Raw genomic sequence first — 27,420 nt, forward strand, 5'->3', positions numbered from 1 at the left:
GTTATTGAAAATCTAAAAATGGAATTTTTATATGGAATACTATGGAGCCAAATTTTATATGGAATACTATGCAGCCATAAAAAAGGATGAGTTCATGTCCTTTGTAGGGACATGGATGCAGCTGGAAACCATCATTCTCAGCAAGCTATTGCAAGAACAGAAAACCAAACACTGCTTGTTGTCACTCATAGGTGGGAATTGAACAATGAGAACACTTGGACACAGGAAAGGGAACATCACACACTGGGGCCTTTTGTGGGGTAGGGGGAGTGGGGAGGGATAGCGTTAGGAGATATACCTAATGTAAATGACGAGTTAATGGGTGCAGCAAACCAACATGGCACATGTATACATATGTAACAAACCTGCACATTGTGCACATGTACCCTAGAACATAAAATATGATGAAAAAAATAATAAAAAAAAATTAGCTTCAAAAAAAGTATATTCAAACAATGGAACATTATGTAGCTAATAAAATTATACTTGTTAGAAATATTTAATGATGGGGAAACGCTTAGCATATAATGTTAAGTGAAAGAAGCTGGTTATAAATCTGACTATATTGTGTGGTTAACTATTTAAAAATACACACATGCAAAAACACTAGAAGGAAATATCCTTTGTAAATATTGGCAGCTGTTGCCTCAAAGTGGTGGAACTGTGGAAGGTTGTTAGTTCTTTAATACATTGTGGTTTAATACATTTTCCACTATGGTGGCTTACAATTTTTATGATAGATTTTTTAAAGCTCTGAGAAGGAAGAGAGAGAGAGACAGACAGACACAGAGAGAGTTAGAGATAGAATGAGAGACAGAAAGAGAGAGAGAAACAGAGACATGGTTGATGTCTGATGAAGACAAATTCCTGCTAAGTCCCCACGTTAGGGATCTGCAATGAACTCAGATGAATGCTCTGATTCCTGAGCAGAGTCTAAAAGCACAAGATTGTCAAGAAGGCACCCACCCTGGGATATCTCCAGGATCAGTTTTTTTTGTGTTTTTGTTGTTGTTGTTTGTTTGTTTTTTTCTTGAGACAGGGCCTCACTCTCTTGCCCAGACAAGAGTGCTGTGGCGTGATCTTGGCTTACCACAACCTCCGCCTCTCAGGCTCAAGCGATTCTCCTGCCTCAGCCTGCAGAGTAGCTGGAATTACAGGCATGCGCTGCTACGGCCCGACTAATTTTTTTGTTTGCTTGTTTGTTTGTTTTTAGTAGAGACAGGATTTCACCATGTTGGCCATGCTGGTCTTGAACTTCTGACCTCAGATGATTCAGCTGCCTCAGCTTCCCAAAGTGCTGGGATTACAGGCATGAGCCGCTGCACCTGGCCTCTAGAATCAGTACTGGCAGATATGTGACAGAGCCAGGCAAGCTATACTGCCATGGTGACTCTAGGTCAGTCTGAATCTCAGAGTCACCATGGCAGTATAGCTTGCCTGGCTCTGCCACATATCTGTGGCCAATTTTCTTCACTTCTCTCTGTCTCAGTTGACTCATGCATAAAATGGGAATCATAATCATAGAACCTACCTCTTGATTTGTGATGATTAAATGAGTTTATACATGGAAAACATGACCCAGCACACATAGTACATGCTCAATAAATTAGCTGTCTAGAATTATTTTGCAGATGAGGCCCAAAAAGGATTAGAGCTTTGCTCAAGATCACGTAGCTCCTAGGGGTCCAGTAGGGGTGACAGCCTTTGTCTCTGGACTTTTTGGTGCTTTGGTTTTCTGCACTGTCTACAACCACTGTCTTCAGATGAGAGCCAGAAGTTGATTAACAAAGTCCACACTGGTCACAATGATGTCATTACATATCTAAGGACTGACTAATAGATCTTAGCAAATATATGGAGAATGTTGCCTTGGAAATGAAGTAATATATTTAAAAATCTGTGTTGTGGAACACAAGTGAGAGAGAAGACTGATTGTCAGGTATGTCAAATGCCAGGTTCTTCCCACTTGTCATTTGGCAAATAGGTACTGAGAGCCTATTATCTGCCGGTGCAGGGGATGCTGCAGTGATCAGGCAGCCTGTCTCTTCACGGGGCTCACTGACTTCAGCCCAGTGCAAGCCCTAGCTCATGCACAGCTCACTGACCAGGACCAGGGAATGTCATCAGAACTCAGCAGCCCCATGTCCCAAATATGTTGTGGCCATGTTTTAACAAAATCTTCTTGTTTTAGGCTCAGAGAGAACATGTGGGAATGAAAGGACAGGCTGAGCCCAAAGGAGAAAAGGTTTGTGCTGTGACCATCCTGGGGAACACTTTGGCTCCTGATCAAGTGTCCTAAGCATGTTATTTGGGTTTGACTTAGTCCACTCTGATCAAGTGGATCACAGAATCAGCAAGAGGGCTAACCCCAAAAGAAATGGACTTGTAGGTCTGGGAGAATCATGAAAAGGGCACCGGGCAGTTCTGGCCAAGTCTCTTCTTACCACCTGGTGGCTGTGGCCAAGTCCCTTGACCTCCGTGGGCCTTGGCTTCTCTGTCGAGTATCAAAGGGTCCTATGATTCCAAATCTGGCTCTGCCACACATCTGCGACCAGTTTTCTTCACTTCTGTGTCCGAGCTGTGGGCTCTGCCCCTGATTTTCTTCCTGGGAAAATGTTGGGCAGACAAGAGCTTCTGAGGACCACAGGCCTAGGTTTGCCTTTTTGTAGCTGTGGGATCTCCTGAAAGTTCTTTACTATTTCTTTGCTCCAGTTTCTCCACCTGTAAAATGGGGGTGGTGATGATGACCCTCTGGTGTGGGATGACATGAGGGGATGTTTATGGAAGTGCTTTAGCTGGTGTCAGTCACCGCAGGAATAACAAATTCCTCTCACCAAAACACCTGCTGGTGCTAAGCTGTTCCCAACGGGATGTGTCGACAGTGACCCCAGTCAAGAGATCCTGCCCAAGGAGCCTGCTCTGGCCATAGGCGGCAACTTGGCTGCCTCTGGGAGCCTTCTCATCCCCACCGTGACCCTGGTCCTCTGCCTGCCTCGCCTCCCTCCAGGTTGCACGGAGGCCATTCCTTGTGGCAGATGATGCTCCCGTCCTGGGACCTCCTGAGTGCCTACGGGGGTGTGGGGAAGGGAGGGCCGGGGCTAGGGAGGGCGGTGTCCTCACTTATCTCTGCCTCTGGCCATCTCAGTGGACCTCAGATGCCAGCAGGGCTCTGGGGTATAGCAGAAGGCTCTGGGAGGAAGCCTCACAACACACAAATTTGGGGACTTTACTGTGGACATTTCCACTCTCCTTTTGGCGGATCTGGCCATCCTGTCACTTTGTCAAAGAAGCCACTTCTCTGGGCACTTTTTGACAGCCAAAACCTCCTGGGATGCCACTCTGTCATTTTCTTTCATCTGCCTCCTTTCCAAATGTGTGCTTCTGTCATTTGAAAAGCATTTTCTGGGGCACCAGCCTTGTGCCAGGTGCTGGGACGTGGAGGTGATTCAGGCACTGTGCCTGCCCTTGAGGGGCACATGGTCCCAGAGGGGCAGGCTGCGAGCAATGATGTTGCTGTAAAGGTCACAGGCCCTGGTGGGAGGAGCAGGTGGACAGGGCAGGCTTCAGGGGAGTCCAGATTGGGCCTGGGCACTGGTGCTGTAGCAGGACCCAGACCAGAGGGTGGAGATAAATCCTGGAAGAAGGGAGGATGTGTGCGATGCATGCTCGTGCGGGTCACCGCTTTCCACCACAGCCCGTGCTCTCCAAGTATGGCTCAGAAACAAAGGGCTTCTGAGCCCTGGGGTGGGACAAGGCGTTCCCTTGAGCTGTCTCTGCGAAGGACAATGCCATTTTTCATCCCGGTGTGATCCTGATTTTAAAGATGAGCATGATTTCTACAGAAAGATGGGGAGATGGAAGGAACAGGGTTCCAGCACTTCACTGAACATTTTGTTCTCTTTAGGGTGATGCTGGGGAGGAGATTCCTGGCCTGCCTGAACCTTCTGGGCCTGTTGGACCCACGGTGAGATTTCCATCCAGGCTTGTCACACACACAGGTGTAAGACCAGGGATGCAGCCAAAACAGCCACAGGCTGAGGACTCTCCTTTTTGGCCCCCAAAGTATCTTGCAGTCAGACCCCAGGGCTTTCTGCCTCTGCTAGGACTCTGCAGTGTGCAGCAGCAGAACTGATTTCTATCCAGTTTAAATCCTGTACCTTGAGTGTCCCAGAAGTTCTCCAAACTCAACACTTCCCAAACTGGACTCATGACCCATGCCCCAGACCTGCTTCTCCTCCTGGGTTCCCCATCTCTGGGAATGGCACCCCATCTACCTGGTCAGCAAGAGAGAAACATCCTTGAATAGTCATCTCCCTTCCCCAGCCCTGTCCAGTGTGTCCCCAAGTCCCCCTGAGTCTAGCTGTATAGTGCCTCCTCCTCTTCTCTTGGGCAATGGCACCAGCCTCCTAACTGGTCTCTCTGCCTCCATATCACCACTTCCCTTCCCCCACACACGTGCCCACCACTGTGACCTTCCTAAACACAGCTGTAACCCCGAAACCCAGCTCTTCCACGGTGCCTCTCGGGGGTGCTCAATACACACACATTCAATGGATAAATTAGGCCCTGCCTGGTTCCCGTCTTCAGGAGTTAAGTACCGGAAAGGTGTTTTGGAGATTCCCCTTGTTCTTCAGATACATTTGATGCCATTCAAGTATGCACTGAGGGCTCTCTGGGTGCTCAGCCTCCTGCTGGACTCTGGACACCCAATGTGGCCCAGGTTTGGGCTGGCTCTTGAGGAGCCCTAGTTTAGAGGAGCTGACAGATACACGCACAACTAAGCTTCAAGTCAGGTGGTCCTGGCATCTCATTGAGAACTTGACAGAGGCTAGTGGGAGCACCAAGGAGGGAGAGAAGAATTCTGCCTGGAAACGGGTAGGGAGGGCTTCGTGGAGGAGGAGACTGTGGAACTGGGCCTTGAAGGATGAGTCGGGAATTGAAAGGCAGGAAAGGAGGCTGAGGATATGAGTGGGCTGCACAGCTGGGAGGCGGCAAGGGAGAAGAGTTGCTGTAGAGGGGAGTGGGAGAAAAGTCAGAGAGAAAATGGGGAGCAGAAGTTATCGGGCTACGGGATATAGGAAAAATTTCCCCATTTTGGAGAAAACTTTCAGCGATGTGGCTGTCCTTGGAGTCTGGCAGTTAAATGCAAGTTGTGGAAATTTCTTCTCTCCAGGCGGGAGCAGAGGCAGAGGGCTCTGGCCTGGGCTGGGGCTTGGACGTCGGCTCTGGCTCTGGTGACCTGGTGGGCAGTGAGGAGTTGCTAAGAGTGAGTGTGAAGGAGAACACGACCTGGTGTCTGGGACTGCCTTCAAAATAACCCCAGAGGGAGGGACTTTGGGGCGGGGGACAGATGAAACCGGATTGGCCGCCTCTGGGGTTGTTGGCAGTGAGCTCGTGGGGGTTCATTCTGCTTTTCCCTGTACTTGTATATATGTTTGAAATTGTCCACTTTGATCAGTTGCATCGTAAGTGAGTATGAGCCTACATTTATCTTCAGGACCATCTCGCCCCACCTTCTTTCTTTTCCCAGTGGGCTTCTGGAGTAGGCTGCCCTGCAGCAGGTGTGCCCAGTGCCCTACACCTCTGCCAATTGGCTTTCGATCCTCCCTCCCCCTCCTCTTACCCTATTCATTAAAGAGAACTGCTGGCCTTGTCTCTGGGTGGCATATTCTACTTCAGCTTCCAGAACCTTCCTGAAATATCCTTCCCTTATGCACCCTCTCCCTGCCTCCCTCTCCAGACTACTATTTCTCTTTGGTGCCTCTTGCTCCCCTGGCCTCCTACCAAGGCTGGGGCTCCACCAGCCCTTTCTGAAATTGCCCCCTGGGGAGCTTCTTCCTTCTCTAGCTGCAGCTGGTGCCTCTGTCCCTGAGCGCCTGTGCTGAATCCCTGGTTGAAAGCTCCACTTGGCTGCTCCTCTGCCTACTCCTCATGGCCAGGGCTAGAAGGGCTCTGGACTCTGTGGTTAAATGGAATGGGAGTCAAATGAATCTCCCAGCCTGGTGGGATCAGCCAGCCCAGCAATGGTCTAAAAACACTAGTGCACTTCAGAAAGAGTTTTAACAACAAGGCTACACAACAAGCAGTTTTTGACTGACCTCACAGTTAATCAGAAAACTAAGTTCGCCAGGGCACCTCTCAGTATTCCAGCTAATTGAGTCTTTCTTGTATTCAGACTTTTGGGAGAAAACACACTATGATGGGCTCAGAAAGACCGAGATTCAAATTCCAGTTCTCCTATTAACTAGCTGTGTGTCTGAGAGCCCTTGAGTCGCATGGTCTCACTGAGCCTCAGTTTCCCCATCTGCTCAGTGGGAACACCAAACCCTACTTGTAGGATTGTTGTAAGAATTTGAGAGAATGTAGGAGGCACATATATTCAGTATCTCATTCGGTATTCCCCCACTGTTTCTAACAGAGTCTCCGTGTTTTTAGGGTCCTCCAGGGCCCCCAGGGCCACCTGGCTTACCTGGGATTCCAGGAAAACCAGGAACTGATGTTTTCATGGGACCCCCTGGATCTCCTGGAGAGGATGGACGTGCTGGTGAACCCGGGCCCCCGGTGAGCAACTGAAGTCTCCTCCCCATCTTTGCGACTGTGGGACTTCCTTTAGCCAGGGAGGGGTGTACAGATGGCAATACCCATCACTGTCCAAGTTTCGCGATGAGGAGAGAGCAGCTAGCTGTTTGTAAACAGAAATCCTCCTCATCTGAATCATTGCTGAGATTCGAAAGAAGCAGCAGCCAAGAAAAACATCATCCTACATATTGTTTTGCTGCTTTATCATAGTCAGTACAGATGGTCCCCTACTTACAAATGGTTCAACTTAAGATGTTTTTGACTTTACAATGGTGCAAAGTGATACACATTCAGTAGAGACTGTACCTTGAGTACCCATGCAGCCATTCTGTTTTCACTTTCAACACTTTATTATAAAATAGGCTCTGTGTTTGATGACTTTGCCCAACTATAGGCTAATGGAAGTATTCTGAGTATGTTTAAGGTAGGCTAGGCTAAGCTATGATGTTCAGTAGTTTAGGTGTATTAAATGCATTTTGGACTTAAGATATTTTCAACTTACAATTGGTTTATCAGATATAGCCCCATTGTAAGTTGAGAAGCATCTGTTTAGGAGACGCAGATTCATAAAGAATCTTGGAATCATAGGCCATCAGGGCTGGGCCTGGGGTAGGAGACCCTTGGAGACCATGTGGTCCAACCCTGCCTCTAACTTCCCCATAGAGGAGGAATGTGATCCAGAGAGTGAAGGACTGTTAACCGCAGGTGCACAGTCAGCAGTGACCCAGCCTGGGCCAAGGACTAGGTTCCTGCCTTGCACCTGATATGAGGCCCTGGGCCCACCATCCTCACCTGCCTCCCAACCCTGGCCCCCTTTTCTAGCAAGCATGTGTACATGATTCTTAGCAGAAATGTTGTGGGTTGATTTTCACTGATGTTCCCCAGGGCCCTGAGGGACAGCCTGGAGTTGATGGAGCCACCGGCCTTCCTGGGATGAAAGGGGAGAAGGTACGGGGAACACGGGAGGGTCCTAACACATGGGAGCCACCAGGCCTACACTACTCTCTCTGACCCCTAAGCCTGACCTTGCCTCTTATGTGACTGACCCCCTGGCCTTCTGAAATCCACTGCTGGCCACTTCTGCTGAATGTCCCCATCATGGGACTCATCATGCCCAAGCCTGAACTCAGCACCTTGCCTGCCCACTCTTGTGTGTCCCTAGCCTCAGTGAATGGCATTGCCATCTACCTGGTCACCTGGAGCCAGAAATGGAATCTTCTCTAACTCCTCCATCCCTCCCTTTCCTGCTATGATTGGTCAGTGCCAAGATGGCCCAGTCTGACCTCCACATCTCTCACCTTTCTCTCCCCACTGAGCTGGACTCATCTCTTCTCACTCTTATAGTGGCCTTGGGCTCCCCGTCGCTGTCCCATTCTCTCCACCCACCTTCCAGCCTCCTGCCCAGTTCACCTTCTTGTAGTAAGCTCTTGTCAGCCCCTGCCCTGGCTACTGAGAAAAGATCAAGGGCTCCACTGCCTTCAGGACACACCCTAGCTCTCTGCAGACGTCTGGCCCTTCCTGATTCGCACGAGCTGCCTCTCTAGCGAATCCCCCAACTCCTCACATGGCCTCTTGGCCAGTGGGCTGGTTCTGCCCAAATGCTCTGGGCATGCTTTTCCCTTCTGGCCTCCTGGCCTTTGCACATGGTTTTCTCCCTGTTTGGGATATCCTTTTCCTTTTCTCATCCTCCAAGACCCAGTTCAGATACATCGTGTGGGGAGCTCTTCCTGACTCATTATGAGCAGAAAGCACCCTTCCTTCCTCCGCTTTCTATGAGCATCATAGGAAGTTCCCGTGCTACTGACAGTGACACTAAAGGTGTTAGCTAACCTGTCTGCTCCTCACCGCCACCCTGACATAGAGCATGTAGTACTGCCTCTCTCTCCTTAGAACCTAGCACAGGCCTCTATTAGTGTTTGATGCATGAATGAAATTTCCTTTGGACACCATTAGTCCGCTTTTGCCAGAGTCTGGCCTGCCTTCATCCTCTTCATTCTCTGTCTGTAAGCTGGTCCTGCCTCCTGTCTGCAAGCCTGTGCTGGTGCTACCTGGGGTGTGTGTGTGTAGGGGGTGGTTCCTGCCTCTGCAGTGTTCACAGCTTGTTGAGATAAGCCATGTCTGTCAAAGGAAGGCAATAAAGACAAGGTGAGCCCTGGGCTAGGGATGCGATCAATGGGTTTTACTGGGGCCTAGAGGAGGAAGAGTCCCTCTCAGCTGGGATCAGAAGTGGGGCCTTCTGTGAACCTCTCATGGATAAAGACGTGGAAAATGCTGACTCTGTAGACACCGCCATCATTGCTGAACTGAATTTCTAGTTTCCGTCAGCTCTGGAGTATGTTTATTTTAATTGGAGCCATAACTCAATTTTCGTGGAAAGCTTATTTCTCAGAAAAAGAAACAATTGTCAAGCTTTATAGAACTCATTTTACGTGTACCAACGGTTTCATAAGAAATTAAATTTTGCAGGAAGCACCACAGACCTACACTCTTCTTACCTGTTCTTCTTCCAGGCTCCCCCCACCCACCCACACACATCCCTCCCATACTCTGTCTCAAACTTAAAGATACCCACACCCACAACTGCATATAAAACACCCTTGCACACGCACTCTGCAGCTGCTTGAAGAATCAGCAGTGCACGGAGCAGCAGGCTTGCCTAGGGTGAATGTTGGAGATCAATCATATTTGTTTCTGAAATTTGCTATGCATCTCAATTTGTTGCACTGTGCACATATGAGGTTTTCTGACAAGTAAAAGCAGACTTGGAAAGAACTTGGAAATGTGCATCTGGAGACCTGGTGGGAAACCTTGCACATGATATTTACCTTAAAAACAAAACAAAACCAAACCAAAAAAACCCAATAAACCAAGGTACATATTCAGTATGTAAAAATGACAAAAAATGTGCTAAAGGAAATGAATAACTTCAGGGCTGTAATAGATCATAAGATCCAATGACTCCCCATCAACAATATCTTTCCTTCAACTTGCATACCTCTAGTGACAAGGAACTCATCTCCTGCCCAGGGAGTGCCTTGCACCGTTGGATGGATCCACTTGTAGGGAAGTCTTTCCATTTGCTGTGGTGAAATCAGCCTCCCTTCTCTTTAGCACAGCACATAGACCAATCTAGGCAGTTACCTAAAATGGAGTCTTCCCTACAAAGAGTAAGGTTCAGGTTATTTAGCTGGAAAAAAATGTTTTGTATATAATAATTATTATTATAAAATATGAGATTGAGATCAAAATATGATGCTCATTAAGAATTCATCAAACATCTTAAGTATGAGCTAAGCTATGAGGACACAAAGTCATAAGAATGATATAACAGGCTGGGTGCGATGGCTCACACCTGTAATCCCAGCACTTTGGGAGGCTGAGGTGGGCAGATAATGAGGTCAGGAGTTGAAGACCAGCCTAACCAACATAGTGAAACTTCATCTCTACTAAAAATACAAAAATTAGCCAGGTGTGGTGGCACACACCTATAATCCCAGCTGCTTGGGAGGCTGAGGCAGGAGAATCGCTTGAACCCGGAAGCCGGAGGTTGCAGTGGGCCAATATCATGTCATTGCACTTCAGCCTGGGTGACAGGGTAAGACTCCATCTCCAAGAAAAATTTAAAAAAGATTGATACAACAGACTTTGGGGACTTGGGGAAAGGCTGGGAGGGGGTGAGGGATAAAACAGTACAGATTGGGTACAGTATACCCTGCTCAGGTGATGGGTGCACCAAAAATCTCAGAAATCACCACTGAAGAACTTACTCATGTAACCAAACACCATCTGTTCCCAAAAAAACCCTATTGAAATTACAAAAATTAAAGTATTTTTAAATGGTACCTCAAAAAGAATTTATCAAATAGATTATTCTATGCTGAGTTCGATGATAGAAATATTCCTTACTTTATTTTTCCCAAATCAAGATGAGCAACTAACTCTAAGATCTTTAGCCCAAGAAGGAATAGGTGAGGAGTAGCCTGCTTTCTCAGCGGTAGAATGTTTCTAGAAAGAATGCAGAAGAACTTGCTGGAGAAGATGGATCTCTGAAAAATCACTTCTTTCTGCTTTTGCCCCGCAGATTCTGCCATTCAGTTCTTTGGAACACACCTGACACTGTTAACAGTTGTTGATTTTCTGTTTTCAGAATCTAAGTCATTCATGTTATTCTGCAGTCTCAAAAGGTACTGGGACACCCAGGCAGGAAAGAGTTTGTGCTTGGAAATTTTCTTCAGTGTCTGGAATTACTGAGGAATGCTGAATTGCCAGTAGTTGCCTTTGAGTAATTTCACTGAGCTGCCAAACTGTCATTGTAAAATCAGCTTCTGTCTTTTCCATTGATGTAAGAGAAATACAATTAAATCATCATCACCTTCCCTTTCTCCAAGCAATCCCAGTTGGTCTCTGAACAATTCTCTAAACCTTGTATAAGAAAGGATAGAGAAGTAAGCTGCTTTTGCCTAGGACCCAGTAATGGGTTTAGACCTTCTAACAACATGTTTAAAAGAAACACTGAAATAGTTGCCTAATTTCCTATTTTATATCTTCTTTCATCATCAGAAGTGTTTGGTTCAACATCTGGATTATAGGCCTCCATAAAATTAAATAGATGGCTGGGTGCAGTGGTTCACACCTGTAATCCCAGCACTTTGGTAAGCCGAGGTTGGTGGATCACCTGAGGTCAGGAGTTCGAGACCAGCCTGGTCAACATGGCAAAACCCCATCTCTACTAAAAATACAAAAAATTAGCTGGGCGTGGTGGCGGGCACCTATAATCCCAGCTACTCGAGAGGCTGAGGCAGGAGAATCGCTTGAATCCGGAAGGCCGGCGTTGCAGTGAGCAGAGATCGTGTCATTGCACTCCAGCCTGGGCAACAAGAGAGAAACTCCACCTCAAAAAAAAAAAAAAAAAAAAAAAATCAAATAGACCATAGTCAATTGTAACAGAAAAGAAACTGGTTATCAGTATTACAAACAGCAGAAGGAAAACCAACAGACATCCGCAAAGCAATAAGATGTGCTGTCTCAGAAGCCACAAGGGAAAAAAGAATTCTCGTCTCCATTAGGTTCTTTGAGGTTCCTGTGTGCTGAAATTGAGTAATGTCCTTAGAAAATCCAATTCACCACAGTAAGCCAACATTTTGAATCAATTCTAAACCATGATGTTGTAACACACAGCACTATTGTACCTCATTCCTTTGCAATGTTTCCATTAGTGAACTGATATCTCCATATTTCATCACTTTTAAAACCATACTTGCAGCTCTGCTATTTGGAATTCCAGGATTGCATGCATGCCCTCACTGCACAAAAATTCTCTCATTAAGAAATAATGTACAACTCCAACATCACCATTTTGGGAATAGGAGCCTTCCCTCAGCCTGTTCATTGGAGCTCCTCCTTTTCACCCTGCCTGTTCACATAAATTCCAGTAAGGTGGGCTCTTCTACCCACAAGTTAATCTACTCATGTTCCCAGCTGATGGCCATCTTATCTGTGGGTCAATGGAATGGATTTGAATACTCTCTTTTTACCATGTCTAAGCTGGATAAAATCATCTAAGACCATAAACCAAGGCCCATGATATCTTCTAGAACTTCCTTTGAAACTCTATAAGATGCACTCCTGATTGCAAAGGAATGAGGAAGCCAACTGAAACAATTCAGTTTTTCACTTTATGGACATAATTTTCTGTAACAAGATCAGCTGGCAACGCAGCTACAAGGTTTTTAGAGGGAGGCTATTTTAGTTTCTGTTTCACAACAATCCTGATGGTAGTTTGACTTGTTACTGAAAAGATGCACAAGATTGTCACTTTCATTGAAGACAGATTGCAATGGGCAGCCAGCAACAAGCCAGTCATACCCAAGAGAAGCAGACATAGCAACTGCAGCCTCTGGGTTAGGCAGTAAAATGGGCATCCAGTTATTGCAGTCATGTTTCCACTGCAGGTGGAAGGCCACGCTTAGTTTCCCCCTGGTGAGGCTGGCCAGCAGGGAGGTGACAGAGCCCAGTCACTGTCACTTCCTTCACCGAGCACACCTTCTCCTCCCACCTCCCCAGAATGGCCAGAGTGTCCCTGCTGGCTCCTTTGCAAGAGAGGCACCAAGGTTCTATGAGGCTGCCCTGGGAGACCTTATGGAGGGCTTCGATTGCAGAAATTCCTTGCCAGTCCAGCCTCAGAGCCTGCCTCCAGAGCCTGGTGCCTCACCTGGAAGCCCAGCCCACCCTCAGCCCCTGTGATCCCCATTCCTAGGCCAAGAACTGGGTAGCGTGTCGCAATAGGAAAACACTGCAAGAGATGGGACCTTTCCCTTGCCCCCCGCATGCTCCCAGATGTGAGGCACTTGTCTTCCTCCAGCATCAGGCAGAAGCCCTCACCTAGCAAATCCACGAACCTCACCCATGGGAGCAGCCAATTCCCTGGGGAAGGTTATCACAGCTACCAAGCAAACGGCATGGGCCCAGGTCTGTGAAGGAGAAAGGGGGAGATTGTTGCGTGTTGTTGCCTGTTGTGTGCAGGCAGTTTTGCTGGACACACCATGGCCTCATCTTTCTCATCTACCCTGAGAGCTTTGCTTAGGCTCATACTCAACTAGAGTCCCAGAGTTTCAGAACTGGAAGGAACCTGCAGATTGCTTTAGTCCGTTTTTTTCTGTGCCCTGGCAGAGCCATGGGACTTTGTGGAAGTGCCTTAGGGCTGGTAGGTGAGCGACAGAGCAACTCTACTTCAAGCATTTATTAAAATTAAATTTTAATTATAAAAGTAATATATGAATATAGTTTTCATTGCCTCCTGTGTCCTATTTCCTCTTTAATTATTTTTGTTAGAGTAGGGCCTCCAGTCATATTTTCACTGACTGTCTGTAGATGGCAAATTTTCTGAGACCCTGGATTTTTTAAAATGTTTTTATTTTCTTCTCATTTGGTTGAGTATAGAATTCTGGGTTGAAAGTCATTTGCCCTTAATGATTTGAAGATGATCACCATCATCTTCCAACATCCAGTGTTGCCAACACAAAGTCAGATTCACTCTGATTCTCACTCTATTGGAGGTCATCTGATTTTTCTCTTTGGCAAATTTGGGGATTTATTTTTCTTTATTCTTGGTGTTTAAAAATTCCTCTGCATTGTTACTAAATGTGGATTCTTATTTTTATTTATTTATTTATTATCATTATTATTATTATTTTGAGACAAAGTCACGCAGTGGTGCGATCTTGGCTCACTGCAACCTCCTTCTCCCAGGTTCAAACGATTCTCCTGCCTCAGCCTCCTGAGTACCTGGGATTACAGACGCACACCACCACACCCAGCTAATTTTTGTATTTTTAGTAGAGACGGGGTTTCACCATGTTGGCCAGGCTGGTCTCAAACGCCTGACCTTGTGATCCACCCGCCTCAGCATCCCAAAGTGCTGGGATTACAGGCCTGAGCCACTGCGCCCGGCCAATGTGAATTATTTTTTAAATGTAGTATTTCATTTATCCTTCTTGGTACTCTATGCTTTTTTTGGGGGGGGTGGGGTTTGGGGGGTGCCTTTTAATCTGGAGACTTCTGTGTTTTTTCAGAAAATTTAAACACTGCATTCCTTCTATCTCTTTATTCTCTCCTCTGCCACTCCAATTAAACCAATGTTGGAACTTCCAATTGTGGCTTCCGTCTCTCTTACTACTTTGTCATTCTGTCTAGGTCTTTTTACCCTCTCCTGTTGCTTTCTGGGAGAATTCTGTAGCCTGATCTCTGTATTAATTCTCTCTTCAGGTGGGTCTATTCTGTTATGCAGTCCTTCTGCAGAGTTCTGCATTTTGACAGTTTTCTATTTATAATTTCCAAGATCTCTAACTGGTTCTTTTTCATAACCACTGTTTTTATTTCATAATGGTGTGTCTTTGTTTCATGGCTATGTTATCCTCCCTTTTCTCTGTGAGAACGTATGTCTTACACTCAATGTCCTATTGGATTGTTTTCTTAACTCCATTTCCTTGGATGTAATTCTATAGTTGAATTAATTGTTTCTCACAGTGTTGCCTTGCCTCAGATGTTTGTGTTTCTCTCTTGTGTGTTTACTTGTGAAATTGGGATCCTGCCTGAGCCTGTTTTATGCCTCTGTTGGTGCAGACTGTTGGGAGGTGGGCAGTAGCCCCTTCTGAGACACACAGGGTTCAGGAAGGGGGTGGAAGGAATAAGATGTGCCATCAAGCAGGGCACCTCAGTGGCTCATCTTCCGTGTGTAGGGTGCTCCTGGACCTCACAGAGTTTCCTAGTCATCTGGGGCTCTGCCCTATGTCTTTGGCCCAATAAGCAACTCTTATTTTTCTGAAATTAAGGTACCCATATTTTCTCCTTGGCAGGAGTGAGGGTGGGAGGGGAGGGGAGATGGGCAGGGCTGGACAGCTAGCTTCCTGCAGAATTTCAGCCTGTCTCCCTTCTGGGGCCCAGGGGCCACATCATGCACCTGACTTCCATCACGGCTTTGCAGCAGACTTTTCTCCCTTTGGTTTCTCTTGATGGCTGAGGCCCCTGTCTTCAACTTCCCTGTTTTCCCTTTGCCATTTCTATTTTGGATCTAATGCCACTCCCCATCTTATTTTTGAGCATGGCTATTTTAGAACTATCCATTCTCTCATTTCCATGGATTTGATATAAGAAGGAGACTGTAGCCCAGAAACAAAAATGACTGGGGGGAAAGACATAGTCTTTGATGGCTGGTACATCAGCATCGCTCTCAGGATCTCCTGTGTGGCCATGCAATTGCTGACTTCATCTCTTGCAGCTGCATTTGTGGTTTTCTCAGAGATTCTCCATCTGGGGCCCCCCTACCGCAGTCCTCTGATGTAGGCCAGTGTCCCCATAGCTGACCACTCCTGACCACCCATGCCCTTTGGTCCTCCCCTCTGCTTGGAGCTCACAGCAGACTCCTTTCTGTAAGATCTGCATCTAACCCCCGGGAAACTGTAGTGTGGTCCCCACTGGGCATGGCCATGCAATTTGCTCTATTGCAACCTCCTCCCTGATTCCGTCTTCTGGGGACTACTCCAGCCAGCTTTGGGTCTTTAGTTCTTTCCAGAAGACAGCCAGTCATCATCCCCCATATTTCCAAAAATCTAGGGGATACATTTCAGATCTTGAGGCCCCTTCCCTCGCTTTAGAGTGGGTGAAGTCCCCTCTACCTCCGTCACGGGAAGGGGACCACTCCAGTCCACTGGGAGCTCTCCAAGCGAAGTCTTCTATGATCTCTCCCTCATTAATCTTTAACTTCTCTGGTTTACTCTTGAGGTAGGTGATGAGCTGATGGCTGAAAATTGGGTTTCACAAGCTTTCAGCAGGACCTGCCCAACAAACTGGCCCCTATTGTAATGTATTTGGTTTGGAGACACCAAAAGTCTGAGACAGAAGGAGTCCTATTTTAATATCCTATTACCTAAGAGCCCATAATTGTGCATTGACTTCAGAACATACCCAATGAGATATGCATTAATTGGTCCTTGTTTTTGTTTTTGTTTTTTTCAGGGAGCAAGAGGACCTAATGGCTCAGTTGGTGAAAAGGTAAAACAACAAAAAAAAAGAGCTTTCTTCTCCCTCCTTCCCTTTCTTTGAGTTTACTATAATTGGACTGCTGGTCTGGAATATTGAACATATAAATGTCAAGGAACAGAGAGGAACACATCTCAAAGGAATTGCTCAGAGAAGGCAGAACAGCTGGGGATGGTGGGGAGTAAACAGCCTTCGATGTTTTCTCCTTCCTCACCCCTCCCTCCAAATGCATTCAGATGAGTGCATCAGCTTATCTCCAAGTGAAATGTCAATTAACAAGACAGCTGTTTCTGTACCATTAAGCAGTACCGATCGGAGAATTCATCAACCTAATTAACTTCAAAGAGTGATTTTCTGATTCAGGCATGCGTGTTGTTCCTTCCATGAGTGAACCCAGGGCTGGATCATCAGCCTGCCCTCTTTCCTACAGGGTGACCCTGGCAACAGAGGCTTACCTGGACCCCCGGGGAAAAAGGGACAAGCTGGCCCCCCTGGGGCCATGGGACCCCCAGGGCCTCCTGGACCCCCTGGGCCCCCAGGCCCTGGATGCACAATGGGACTTGGATTCGAGGTACTTTTCCCCTTTTCTGTGGTTATAAAAATGATGTGTACTAAGGGCTCCTGGAAAGACCAGCTAGCTAAACCCTGGTCTCAGGGCAGAGGCTGTGCAGATTCCCGTGTGAGCTGCCAGCTTCCAACACCACACCTGGCACAAGTAGGTGCTCAGGAACTGGATCTGAAATTCTCATTCTTGCTCGTTCCCCAGGATACCGAAGGCTCTGGAAGCACCCAGCTATTGAGTGAACCTAAACTCTCCAGACCAACGGCTGCAATCGTAGGTCACCTCTGAAACCTTCATTATGAGGGTTGTCACACTGTCACGCTACAGTGAGGAAGCTGTGGGCTGCATCCCGGCTCTGCCGCTTTCAATAACTCACCTTCTCTATGCCTCCAGCCCCCAGCTGTGCAATAGGGAAATGAGATGCTCTTTACAGCTTGTGTCTTTGAGGAGCAGCGTAGAAGTTTTGCAGAAAACATGATGTGGAAAGAGAACGTGAAAATCATTTTTATCTCTCTTCATCTATTTCTCTCTCTCCCTCTCCCACTTCAGTCTCTTACCACTAAGCATCTCGACTTATTCCTCCCTCCGTTTGCGCCATTCAATGCACACACTTTGCCCCAGGTCAAAGCCCTGTGCTCCTGACAGGTGCCCCTCCCTACTGCCTCCAGCCCCTGGCAGGTGTTGTCCATCTCCTACCATGATGTGATGCGGGCTCTCAGGAGGACCAATCCCCTGGATTTCATTCTCTATGTTAAATGGGACCCAGAGCTGAGCCTTTTAGTCTAGGAGGGAGCAGCACGGCCCCTCCCATGACTGAATGAGCAGACCTCCCTCATTCCCCAGAGGCAAAGGGCCCTAAGATTCAGGGTAAAGAGGACCCTTACCCAGTGCTGGGAGAGGGCCTCTGATTCTCTCATTCTGTGGGGTGTTGCTTCCTTCTGACTTCAGAAGGGGTATTTTTCGCTTATCCTTGGTTCCCATTGCCTGGGACAAAATAAGCATAAAAACTTAGGGGGAGATAGCGAGACAAGAGGCTAGATGGAGGTGAGCAAAGTGACTAGAAGAATATTTATGTTTGTTTATTTTTCCAGGGTCCCAAAGGAGAGAAAGGAGACCAGGGACCCAAGGTGAGATCACAGAGGTCACAGAGGTGGGGGTGGGAAGGCTTTCCTGCCTGGTTCTAGGAGCATCATCCCTGTACAGTGAATTTTTTCTCACTTCTTGCTGCTTTGACCAGGGAGAAAGGGGGACGGATGGAGCCAGTATTGTGGGACCCCCTGGGCCAAGAGGGCCACCTGGGCGCATCGAGGTCTTGTCTAGTGTGAGTATCATCCAGGTCAGAGCTTGTCTACAAATTTTCCAACTTTGCCAAAGGGAAGAGAAGGTTGTCCATGACTTCAGAGCTACTGGCTATGCAGGGGGCATGTAGCCGGTGCCTGGTGTTAGAACTTCCACCTGCCAGCACCTGTCTGTTCCTCCCCCAGTTCCGCTGTTCTCTCGCATGGTGCTTCCAGATTTGTCTCTTCTGATTAGCATTTGGGGTCAATTGAAAAAACAGGCTAGGAGTATTAGAGATGTTGGGGTCCTGAAAAAGCCCCAGACAAGCAGTGCATGCCTTCCCCAGCCAAGTGCAGAGCACATTGAGAAATAAAGCCAAAGATGAGGAGGTAGGCCAGGAGGTAGGCCCAGATACCACCTTGATTACTGATGGAGGTTAGGTAGAGGGACTTCACCCAGTGGGAGAGCCACATGTTCCTGCCAATCAGATGGACTTATCCATGGGTTGATGGATGTGCTTCCCAGAGGCAGGGAGATCTGAAGGAAAGAAGTGTGGCTGAGCTGGGCATGCCCCTGGGTGCTTACAAAACTGCCCATCAGGAAGGTCCCTCCACCTCACCACGGAGAGGGTACAGAAGCCAAGAGAAGCCAAGGATTACATCTTTCATGTCACAGGAAACATCTTTGTGTGCTACCTTTAGATGACTCTTTGATAGTCTGTTAAAACTAAAGCTAAAAATACCCATTCTCCAAAATCCCACATGGGAAGATGTCCACACAAATGGAGGAAAGCATCTTCTTCCCAACTCTCCTCAACAAGGAAGGCAGTAACTTCATCCTTCAAACCCCCATCATGGTACAGCAATGGCCTATTTACATGTCTGACTCCTCCACCTGCCCTCTGGGGTTTTTTTCCTTCTCTGTATCTCCACCACTGGCCTCATAGTGCTGGTTTAATCAGTGTTTGCTGGATGAAATGTTGGGTGTCATTGAATTATCTATTCCTATATTAAATATTCTGGCATAAGCACTCATGAGCATGCACTCTGCATCAGGTCCATGCTAGGCTCTGTGGGTGTAAAGATAAGTAAGGCCAGGCACAGTGGCTCACACCTGTAATCTCAGCACTTTGAGAGACTGAGGCAGGAGGACTGCTCGAGCCCAAGAGCTCGAGACCAGCCTGGGCAACATAGCAAGACCCTGTCTCTGATATTTAAAAAGTTTCTAATTAAAAAAATTAAAAATACAAATAAGTAAGACAGAGTTCCTACCTTCAAGGAGCCTCCAGTGAAGTCAGGAGAAAGGCTGTAATAGAGCTGTAACTGAGAGGCAAAGGAACATAAAGACAGGAACAAGGGAGAAAAGACTGTTTGGGATATGAGGAATCAAGGAAGACTTCCTGGAGGAAGTATCTTTGAGCAGGGACTGGAAAGCTGAGAAGGAGTTTACCAGGTAGGCATGGAGGACAAAACTTCCAAAGTTCTAGTGGCAGGGACGCCCTGAGCCAAAGCAGATAGTAGGACAATGTGGTGTGTGCTCCAGGCCCAGGGAGCTGACTGGCAGGGGATAATGTGCATGGGCATGTGTGGAGAATGATGGAAATTGGAGAGAAGGCTGGAATGTGGGCTGGGACCAGATCGTGTCCTTTTGCTATTAAGACATCACATCATGAAAAATCCTGGCCCTTCAGAGAGAAATAACATCATGCTGGTAGACCACAGAAAGACAAGCCCCAAATAACTGGAAAAAGGATGACTAAAGTTAGAAGAAAAAAAAAACACATGATTTTTAAAAATCAAATATGTGTAAGTGTATGGGGAAAAAGGTAATCTCGTGTACTTCTGGTGGAAGTGTAAATTGGCCCTTTTGGATGGCTCTTTGGCAGTCTTTTAAAGCTAAAAATATCCATATTCCAAAATTCCACATGGAAAGATCTCCACACAATATGGCCGAGTGAAAAAAGCAAGTTGAGGAGTAATACAGCCTGATGCCATTTATGTAAAATAACCACATGGACAAACACACACACCCCAACACTGTGTTTTCTGTGGGTGCATGTAATATGTATATGTTTAAATTCTAAAAAGAGAAGCCATTCGGATATTGTGTGATTTAAAAATTAAGTAAAGGAGGAAAGTGCGAAGGCGGCTCAGAGCTGTTTTATAGGAAGGGGGCGGGAGAGCTGTGTTTGGCAGTGGGCTGAGGGCGTTCTCAGTGTCTGCGGTGTTCTGCTATGCTGGGTGACTTTAATTAAAGCTTTGTTGCCAGGAACAAGGCAGAACACATGCCATCCTTTGTCCTCATTGTCTGATTTTTCTCTTTTCAGTCCTTGATCAATATCACCCATGGATTCATGAATTTCTCGGACATTCCTGAGCTGGTGGGGCCTCCGGTTGGTATCTACAGCTGCCTCAGAATGTGGCTTTTCCCCAGGCGCCCCTGTTGAAACAAAGTCGGGTTGCTCTGGAATCCCTTTAGCTCCTGAAGCACAGAGCTAGGATATATCAAATAGAATGGAAAGAAAGCTTTGCACTTTTTGAAAAGTTGCTTTCACATTAATTTGATCGTGTGGAAAGTTGTGTCCAAAGCAGTGGAAACTTCCAGTCCTGTGCACCAGAAATATGTGTCCTGGAAATCAGAGAATGCCAAGTAACAAACAAATAATGTCTGTTGCACACTTTTGGCCTGCTTTTATTTACGTTATCTTATTTCACAGAATAGGAGGAGCCTGGAGACATCTTTCCTTGTGCTCAAGGGAAACTGGAGCGTGAGGAGGAAATGGGTTCATTCTAGTCTTTATAGCCCCATTTTAGAAATCTGGAAATTATCTGTGTGTTAATTTCCAGATCTCTAAAATGGGGCTATAATGTATATAAGAAATATACGTTATTTTTGGCCAGACGTGGTGGCTCACGCCTGTAATCTCAGCACTTTGGGAGGCTGAGGCAGGCAGATCACGAGATCAGGAGTTTGAGACCAGCCTGGCCAACATGTTGAAACCCTGTCTCTACTAAAAATACAACAATTAGCTGGGCATGGTGGCGTGTGCCTGTAATCCTAGCTACTCGGGAGGCTGAGGCACGAGAATCACTTGAACCTGGCAGGCGGGAGTTGCAGTGAGCCAAGATTGCACAATGGCACTCCAGTCTGGGTGACAGCGAGACTCTGTCTCAAAACAAACAAACAAAAAACCCGAAATATGCATTATTTCTGCATGTTGGCAGAGTTGACTCATGGCACAATGGCCCTTAGACGAAGGAAGCTTCCTCCTACAGCCTGTAGAATAAATCCTCATTGCATCTCCCAGCATCTGCTGGTCAGCAGCAGGGAAAGGAAGGAGCTCTGGCTTTGGGAGCCTTGGGGTTCCAGCCCCATCTTCTCCACACACCACTCTAAGCCCCTGATTCTCTTCTCTGATGACACTTCACCAGCCTTTGAGGCAACTTGTAAGAAATGAGGGATGTGAAGCTGCTTAGCACACTGTGACGCTCTGTGCAAGTCATTGTGGAGACAGGTTTATACCTTCACAGCTGTGCAATGCAGATGTCCCAGCCTCTCCTGCAGATCCCCGTGAGGTTGCCCTGAAACCCATTCATCCAGGTCCAGGGGAAAATCTAGTGCTGCCCCAAGATTCCTGCAAATATCTGCAGACTCTTCTGGCACCAGGTTTCTCCCCTGCTGAGTGACCTCTCATTGTGAGCTATCTTCCTGTCTCCTCTGTACTGCATCCATTTGATTTCCATGAAAACAAATAATCCAAAATACCTCAATAATGAAACCCTAGAGCAAACCAGATAACAAGTGAAAGTTTCTTCCCAAGAGGTCTTTGTTTTCCCCAAGCTATTGGAGGTTTCGGGTATTAGGTGGGTGGATACTGAAGCAAAACACAGACAGACTAAAACCAGAGATTGGGCATCCCTGTCCTCACAGTCCCTGGGCCTTGTCTGCCTGCATTACCATGCCTCCACCCCTTCTCTCTTTTCCTTGCTTTCTTTCCTCCCCTTGGCAAATCCAGACCCTCACAGGGCCCCTTCATCCCTAATGCTGTGTCAATCTGTCTTCCCAGCTGTGGGAGCATGCTGAGGCCTTTGGAAGGGGCTGGGAGGGAGGGGTCCTGCTGACTCTGGAAATGCTGCTCTTAATTTCTGTCTTTGGCATGTCACAGGGGCCGGACGGGTTGCCTGGGCTGCCAGGATTTCCGGTAAGTACGACCCTCGCCCTCTTCTATCTGTGCCCCGTGGCAACGATCATTCTGTTCCTTCCACGTGGAATGACATTCCCTCCATCTCTGCATGACTGAGCTCCAGTGGCATCTTGTTGGTTAACTTTTTCTTGGTGCTCCCACCTGGAAGTGTCCCCTTCTTTAAGTCCCATAAGGCTTTATTGTCACCACTCCTGTGGTTCTTTTCTGCCTTAAATAACAGTTATTTGTGCCCTTGCCTTTTTTTTTCTTGACCATCCTGTGAACAACTTGTGGAGGGTTGGGTTTTACTTATCTCTCTCTATCCAGGACCAATCAAAACCTGAAACAGCAGTTGGCTTGCTATGAATGAAAGTGGAGGAGTCAAGTATTTCAAGTAGATAAATCCCTAAAGAGATAGGACGATGGCGATGGAGGGGGTGCAAAGGAGGGAACCATGGACTAGACATCTAATAAGTAATCATCTGTGTGCACCACTATGGGGCTTTCACCATGGAAGGTGAAAACATGCTTCTGTGTGGAAAGAGATTAGTTTTGTCTGAAAGTTTGAGCCTGTCTAAAAGTCAGGCGTGGCTTCAGTGTGGGACCTGGGTGATTTCTCCAAAGCACTGCAGCTCTGAAAGGCCTAATGCCAATGCGTGACATGCACTGCTTCTGGATGAATGAAGGAAATGTATCACAAATGTAATAGAAATTTGTTCTTGATGGTAGAATGATCAGTGGCCTCCTTTTCTATTTCTTTATAATTTTCTGAATGTTTTATTTATTTATTTTTATTTTGAGACAGGTTCTCACTCTGGTCATCCAGGCTGGAGTGCAGTGGCTCACTGCAACCTCTGCCCCCCAAGCTCAAGTGATCCTCCCACCTCAGCCTCCCAAGCAGCTGGGACTACAGTCATGTGCCACCATGCCTAGCTAATTTTTTGTATTTTTGCTAGACATGGGGATTTACCATGTTGCCCAGGGTGGTCTGGAACTCCTAAACTCAAACAATCGATCTGCCTCAGCCTCCCAAAGTGCTGGGATTACAAGCATGAGTCACTAAGCCTGGCTGATTTTCTGAACTTTTTACATTTTCTAAAGGCGCATATTATATGATAACACTAAAAATACTGCTAACTAGACATTAAAAAACAAAAGAGAGAATGGCGACCATGGCCATGACTATGACCATGACTCTTGGTTAGCAGAAGAAAAGGCCAAACCCCTGAGCTCCAGCCCTGGCTTGGCTGCTCCAAGACCTGGGGCACATTCTCCTCTAAATGAGTGGTCCTGTGTTCCTGAGGGAGTCCAGGACCTCCACTGCAGGGAGTAAGGAGGGGGCCAAATAGGCACATACCAGGCCACTGACCTGCAATAAGGGAAGCTTCACTGGACATATTTGTATATATTAGGCTTTCATTTAAGACTTTATTTGGCAAAAAAAAAGGAAAGAAAAGAGTTTCACTGCTAAACAATAATAACAAAGAGTTGAAAGCCACTGCTGTAATGGGTAATTCACTCTTTCATCCAGACAAGACAGGAACTTGTGAAAAGTTAAAATAGCAAGAAAGTGTTGAAATGCCTTTTTGAGGCAAATGTGGCTGTGTGAGTCATTGTCACAGGCATTCAGTGTCTGTTGGAGTTGAGAAGAGGTTGCCTCTGGCTGCGTGTGTGGATTTGGCTCTGCAGAGGGGTGGGTGGGCATTCCTATGGGGGGATGGCATGAGTGCTGGTGCAGAGGCAATGGGGGAGTGCAGAGAGGCTGCAGGAAAGGAGTCAACCTGATGGTGTGGGAGATGAGATACTGATGCCTGGCTGGGATGGGCTGGGGTGCCAGGCTAAGGTACCTGTGTCCCATCTCATAGGTAATGGAGATCCAGAGAAGGGGTGGGAGTCGTGGAAGGGAATAGTGGAGGAGGGAGGCTGCAAGGTGGCCTGGAGGAGCCGGGGGCAAGCAGAGGCAGCAGGCCCAGATGATGGACTGGATCTGTAGTACCCAGTTGGAGGAAACCAATGTTTAAAGAAGTGTGAAGCCTCAACACTCAGTGCTATCTTCTTTCTACCAGACCACAATTTCTGTACCACTTAAGGTTAAGAAAATGTCATAGATTAATCCTGACTTCCACCTGCCTAGGGGATAGCAGTGTCTATTCTACTGTTTGGAAAAATATATATATTTCTGATTGATTTATACATTTTAATCTTAACAAACAACCAAATACTATATAACAATTCCTTCCAGGGCCCTAGAGGACCAAAAGGTGACACTGGTTTGCCTGGCTTTCCAGGACTAAAAGGAGAACAGGTAAGAGGGGCCCATGTATCTGGCTCTGGAATTTGCTAAATATTTCAGGTTGGCTGAAAGTAGCTATTAACTTTTCTCTTCTTTGAGATAAAATTCACATACCATAAAATTTACCCCTTTAAATTATACAATTCAGTGATTTTCAGCGGGCTCATAAGGTTGTACAACCTCATGAACTACTCCGTAATTCTAGAACACGTTCATCATGCCAGAAAGAAACCCCATACTTATTAGCAGTCACTGTCCCACTGTTAACGTTTTTAATCTCCGGGTTCTCTATGAGACGAGAAGGTACGAAGTGGGTAGTGAAATTGATTTTTATCATAATTTGGAAAGAGAACTCTACTCAACACTCCTTTGTTCTCACACACACTGTGCTTTGTCGAATCACCTGCTGGGCATCCCATTAGAACATGCACTGCCTGAGGACAGACATCCTGCCAGCTTCTTTTTCTTAGCTCCAATACTAATACGGGGCCTGGTATACAAATGGTACTGAATACACTTGTGGGCAGAAGCATGTATAATTAATGAATAGAACAAATGTTAATATTTGTAAATTATAAGTTGGGCATTCTGCAGTTGAACAACAGTCTTGGTCCAAAATCTCTGGAATAAATATTTAGCACACAGAACACTTCCTGAGAACTCCCAGGGTACCAAACCTATTGTTGTGCTTGTATTCTTTTGTGTTTGCCTCTTAGAATTAACTTTCCAGTTGGTTTTTATAGATAAGGGGGAGAGTGACGTCCATAAACAGATTAATGTATTCACCCGTCCATGTATACACTCATCCATCTTTCATCCACTGACCCCTGCCGTGTGCCAGGCAGTTTCCTGTGCTAGGCACTAGGGATATAGAAATAAGATGAGGAAGAGCTATGCAAAGAGCTAACAGAGCACATGTTTACAGCTGGAATGGAGCTCTGTGCAAAGCCAGTGGGAGTACTGTGCAACCCCCTGAGCCTGCCATGGGGAGTCAAGGAGGGTGGATGTGCTCTCTGGGAGGGGGGAACTGAAGCTCCTCTCGTTCTTCTCTCCCCCCACCGTTCTATAATGATCTCCAAGGAGGAGAGGGCCTCCAATATCTACTGGGCCACTGCTCCAGGGCATGGAGGGCTCGGTATGCCGGGTGAAGGTTTGGCATCACATGGGAATGTGTCTTGGGATGCTTTTGCTGCCACAGGCCTGTGGAGATGGACCAGGGCTGGCCAGCTCAGGCTTGGGAGGAGGCCCAGTGAAGCAAGAGCACCTCTTGCTTTAAACACTCTGTTTCCTATGTGGTGAGGTCAGATGGATCTGGAGGGACAGATGTGACATCCGCGCCCTAACCTCCTGCCACCTTGAATGACTGGCACAGGCAGCCAGGCGGCTCTGCTCCGGCCATTGCAGCAAACACCTTTCTCTCACTCTGCCTCTAATGCTTTTGTGCTTGCTTCTTCTCCCTACTGGCGTGCTCAGGACTACCTTTCCTCACCAGCGGAGTGGTAAGATCTAAATACCAGCTGTGGGCTTAGGGGAATGGAAGAAAGAGGCTGCTCTGCTTGCTTTGATGCCACTGTCGTAGCTACTCCCAGCCCCATTAAAAGGAGACTTCTTGTGGCTCAGCCCTGCTCCCCAGGGGCCTGCGTTGAAGTTTAGGGCCAAAGCCTCAGAGTCAGATAGAAGGTTTCTGCATCTGACCTTGTTCTCTGGACAAGCATCTTCTCAGCAGCCTCTAGCGTAGTAGATGGCTCTGCTGAGGACAGGATTGGGGGCAGGATCCTGTGTTCTTGCCACCAGTCTACCCATCACCCATTTCCCAGTATCTGGGATACCTTTGCCTAACTAAGTGTTTGCACAGGAGCTTAGAGTTTGGATGCAACGTTACATATGGAGACACAAGGCCTCCATGTTGACAGAGCCCTCTAGTTTTTATACTCTCATCTCTTTCCTAATTTCAGGTGTTTTAACAAGAATAAGTATTCTTGATGGGAACAGATCTCAGGTTGAGTTGCTAGGAAAGCAAGCTATCAAATACATTGGGAGCCAGAGGTTCCTTGAGGGCACCATGTGGCAGGAGGTAGACAGGACTACACTGGGGCTGGATCCTGGAGGGTTGACAGTGAGGATGCAAATCTGTTATCAGTGGGAGCCCTGAAGGGACATAGAAGACAGGACTGTCCTGTGCCTTAGGACAGTAACTCTGATGGTGCAGAGAGGGAATGGCTGAGAGAACATTCATTCATTTAGGAAACTGTTGCAATACTCTAGCAAGAGGTAATTTTGGAGCAGTGGGGTTTCAAGTAGGACGAAGGCAAGGTAAATAAATCATGGCTGTAGGACTGAGAGGACTCTGTACAAGGTGGCAAGGAGGAGTCTCTGTACAAAACTCTCTGGACAAGGTGGCAAGGAGGAGTCCTGACTTCATCAAGATGTTTTCTGAATTGCAGGGTGAGAAGGGAGAGCCGGGTGCCATCCTGACAGGGGACATTCCTCTGGAAAGGCTGATGGGGAAAAAGGTAATTATGTCACCAGACCCTGCAGACACATATCTGCCCCAGCTTCCCATCTTTGTTTCTGTTCCAAACAGTGACAAGTACATCTCTTCCTGTTTTAGGGTGAACCTGGAATGCACGGAGCCCCAGGACCAATGGTAAGCCAGAGCATCTCTTAGCTGGATCTGGACTGGGGTTTGAACATTTTTCATACTTTGATTTGGTTAGATTTAGTCGTCCCAGTTATGAAAATGCAAAGATGTGGCAAAGTGTGCATATACTAGGTAAGGCTAACTACAATTAAATAAACTTTTCAGTGATTTAACACAACAGCAGCTTATTTCTCGCTCTTGCAAAGTCCACTGTGGTTGTTCTCAGCTTGGCATCTCTCCTCCAAGAAGTGACTCAGGGACCCAGGATGCTTCCATTCTGTGACTCTGCCATCTTGTGGATTCAAGGTCGCACAGGAGCTGGCAGGCTGAAGTTGGGGAGGGGGAAG

General features: G+C 47.0%; 1 protein-coding gene across 4 annotated transcripts in view; it reads left to right on the forward strand.

Annotated features, from left to right (window-relative positions):
- COL15A1 (collagen type XV alpha 1 chain) overlaps positions 1-27,420 on the forward strand; it is a 128,190-nt gene that overhangs the window by 75,213 nt on the left and 25,557 nt on the right. For all 4 annotated transcript variants that reach the window (XM_007968605.3, XM_007968607.3, XM_037998199.2 and 1 more), the window contains 15 exons: positions 2,192-2,245; positions 3,905-3,964; positions 5,174-5,266; positions 6,436-6,561; positions 7,465-7,527; positions 16,093-16,128; positions 16,547-16,687; positions 16,883-16,951; positions 17,770-17,805; positions 17,916-17,999; positions 20,283-20,348; positions 22,122-22,157; positions 24,382-24,444; positions 26,877-26,945; positions 27,044-27,079. In XM_007968605.3, coding sequence (XP_007966796.3) covers positions 2,192-2,245; positions 3,905-3,964; positions 5,174-5,266; positions 6,436-6,561; positions 7,465-7,527; positions 16,093-16,128; positions 16,547-16,687; positions 16,883-16,951; positions 17,770-17,805; positions 17,916-17,999; positions 20,283-20,348; positions 22,122-22,157; positions 24,382-24,444; positions 26,877-26,945; positions 27,044-27,079 — 1,032 coding nt within the window. The remainder of the gene's footprint in view (positions 1-2,191; positions 2,246-3,904; positions 3,965-5,173; positions 5,267-6,435; positions 6,562-7,464; positions 7,528-16,092; positions 16,129-16,546; positions 16,688-16,882; positions 16,952-17,769; positions 17,806-17,915; positions 18,000-20,282; positions 20,349-22,121; positions 22,158-24,381; positions 24,445-26,876; positions 26,946-27,043; positions 27,080-27,420) is intronic.

This window comes from Chlorocebus sabaeus, chromosome 12, assembly GCF_047675955.1.
Source record: "Chlorocebus sabaeus isolate Y175 chromosome 12, mChlSab1.0.hap1, whole genome shotgun sequence".
Lineage (NCBI taxonomy): Eukaryota > Metazoa > Chordata > Mammalia > Primates > Cercopithecidae > Chlorocebus > Chlorocebus sabaeus.